Source organism: Trypanosoma theileri, assembly GCF_002087225.1.
Source record: "Trypanosoma theileri isolate Edinburgh chromosome Unknown TM35_Tth_87_V1, whole genome shotgun sequence".
NCBI classification, from domain to species: domain Eukaryota; phylum Euglenozoa; class Kinetoplastea; order Trypanosomatida; family Trypanosomatidae; genus Trypanosoma; species Trypanosoma theileri.
In genome coordinates, this window is record NW_021639929.1 from 16,168 (window position 1) to 18,550 (window position 2,383).

At 37.4% G+C, this 2,383-nt stretch overlaps 1 protein-coding gene across 1 annotated transcript; it reads left to right on the forward strand.

The window, feature by feature from the left end:
- Positions 1-1,993: 1,993 nt before the first annotated feature.
- Positions 1,994-2,383, forward strand: TM35_000871040 (uncharacterized protein; the record flags this gene model as incomplete). Its single annotated transcript, XM_029031451.1, has 1 exon — positions 1,994-2,383. A coding segment is annotated over one exon (390 nt), but the record flags the coding sequence as incomplete, so codon positions are not given.

The following is a 2,383-nucleotide window of genomic DNA, read 5'->3' on the forward strand; positions in this document are numbered from 1 at the left end:
AAGGTGTACTGTACATGATGTGTTTATCCCTTCACTCTAATGAACTGAATGTTTGCCAGTACTTGTGAAATGGAATGGGAACTAGTGTTCAATGAATATATATAGAATCCTAGTTGGTATTGTGTGTGATGCTCCCAGATGCCAGTATTTAGTATTGTCGATGGAATTTAGGATATATCTATGTTTTTCCTATTGGAAAATTTCTTTCCTCTGAACCCAGGAGTAATTGTATAGCACGTTTATTGGATCCAGATGTGTTTTGTTTGTGAAGAAGAAATGAGTTCCAATAAAATTATGGGGTTAGTTCCAGTTGTGTTTTACTGTCAGCCGCGATAGCTCAGTTGGGAGAGCGTCAGACTGAAGATCTGAAGGTCCCTGGTTCGATCCCGGGTTGCGGCATTGTTTTTTGGTGTTCTGGGTGGGACAGAATAATTCTGATGTCGAAATAAGGTAAAAGTGTGATGTGAACGTCGGTACGTAAGAAACTCTCAAGGGGTGCAGTGTTATCGCAACAAAGGTTTTTGCTGTATAGTTTAATGAGAAGTATACTGGATGATTTATGCACATATATCTTTTTTTTTAATCCAAATGAGAATGATCTTTGGTTAACAGGATGTTCCTGTAAAGGGAATTTTTCAAACACTCCCAGGGCAAAGGAGTCAAAAGGAAAAACCTTCTTTAATTGATATGCCCAGGAAGGAACTGACATGATAAGAACAAAAGACTCCATACATTACACAGATATCTCACAACACGTTTATCAAACCTTTCGTGTACGCTGCGGAAATAAGCACAGTGTCATGCAACGAAACAATTCTGCAGCTATTGAATTATTCCACTTTTCCTCCCAGTGCATTGTAAAGATTGCGGTATCTGGAGTATCCATTAAGTATTTATCTTTTACTAAATAAATATTTCAAGTTCTTAAAGCTCTGGATTAGAACTACACTATACCCTAACTCTTGCCATACAGGAATCCACAAGTTAGCCACCTCCACTAACGTCAAAGAATTCTCCGCCAAGAAGTGTGTCTGGCATTGATTATGCAGGACCTGATGGATTCAGAGGTAAACGTAGTTAATTACAGTTTCCACTATTGAACAGAATAAATAAGAGTTTGTTGAGGGCAAAAAAAAAAAATGCACAAAACGAAACTTTTCAACAGGTTGTGGTTAAGGACACTTTGAGTGGTGATTTATCGTAGACTGATTTGTATTGTATGAAAAAAGGTTGTAAATGAAAATATGAAAAAAAAACTCTTAATTAAAAAATGAATATTAAAAAAAAAAAAAGGACCCAACAAACAATGGGATCTTTTTCTATTCACTCATTTGTAGGAAAAATGGATGTACTCTAAGGTGATATTCGGACAGTTGCACTACTGAAGTAAAACCCAGAAAAATGAGAAGATTAAAAAACATGATATTTCTTAGTTTATTCACACCATCACTTTGTGAATTACAAACACTCATCTTTACTGTTTGAATGTATAAGAGGGAAACTGCTATACAGTATACATAACAATTACCATCACAATCATATTACACAGCCTTGAAAGCACCACCACTGCACCCAGAAGTTTCTATATGAGCCACAGCTCTCCTACGGTATTATCAACAACAATAACAACATTAGCTTAATTTGGTATTCTGTTACTACTACTGACATTGACTTCTCTTTTCTCCTTGTTATTAATGTATTGTATAATCGAGTAAAACGAGAAGTATATTGTGTACGGAAACATAATAAACAGGAGCATACTAAAACAAAAACTCTAATGTCGTATACAATATATATTGCAGACTATTATTAACAATAATTATCATCAAGAAAACGATAGAAACTTTTATTCTTTTCTGCACATCATATATCTAGTACACGAATAGATATTAATCAAAACCACCATTTTAATAAATAAGTTTCTGTTTCTTTTCTTCTTGTGATACGTATCATTTAAGACAGTTCACACGAATAACACAGCTACACAATCACTATGCGCACAATTCTATTGTTAACCTTGCTACTGATACTCTCCTGCATCTGTACATGTGCAGCAGCAGCAGAGAGGATGCCACTGCCGGTGCCACGTGTGGGTGGATACGCTACAGAGGCGAAGGGAACAGGAGAACGGGGTGACCCTGTGAAAATCTCATCAGTTGATGACCCAGAAACAGATATTCACAATCCTAAACATCCACACCATTTGGGTAACGGTGAATTCACTACTACTACACCATCCCTCAGTATGAGTGAGTCCATGATTGCCTCTGCCCCAACACCACCAGATGGCCAACAACAAGAATCAGCAGGAGATCAACAGGCCGCCCCTACTGAGGAGTCGACTACGACGAGCACCGCAGCACCGAAGAAGAAGAAGAAGGAC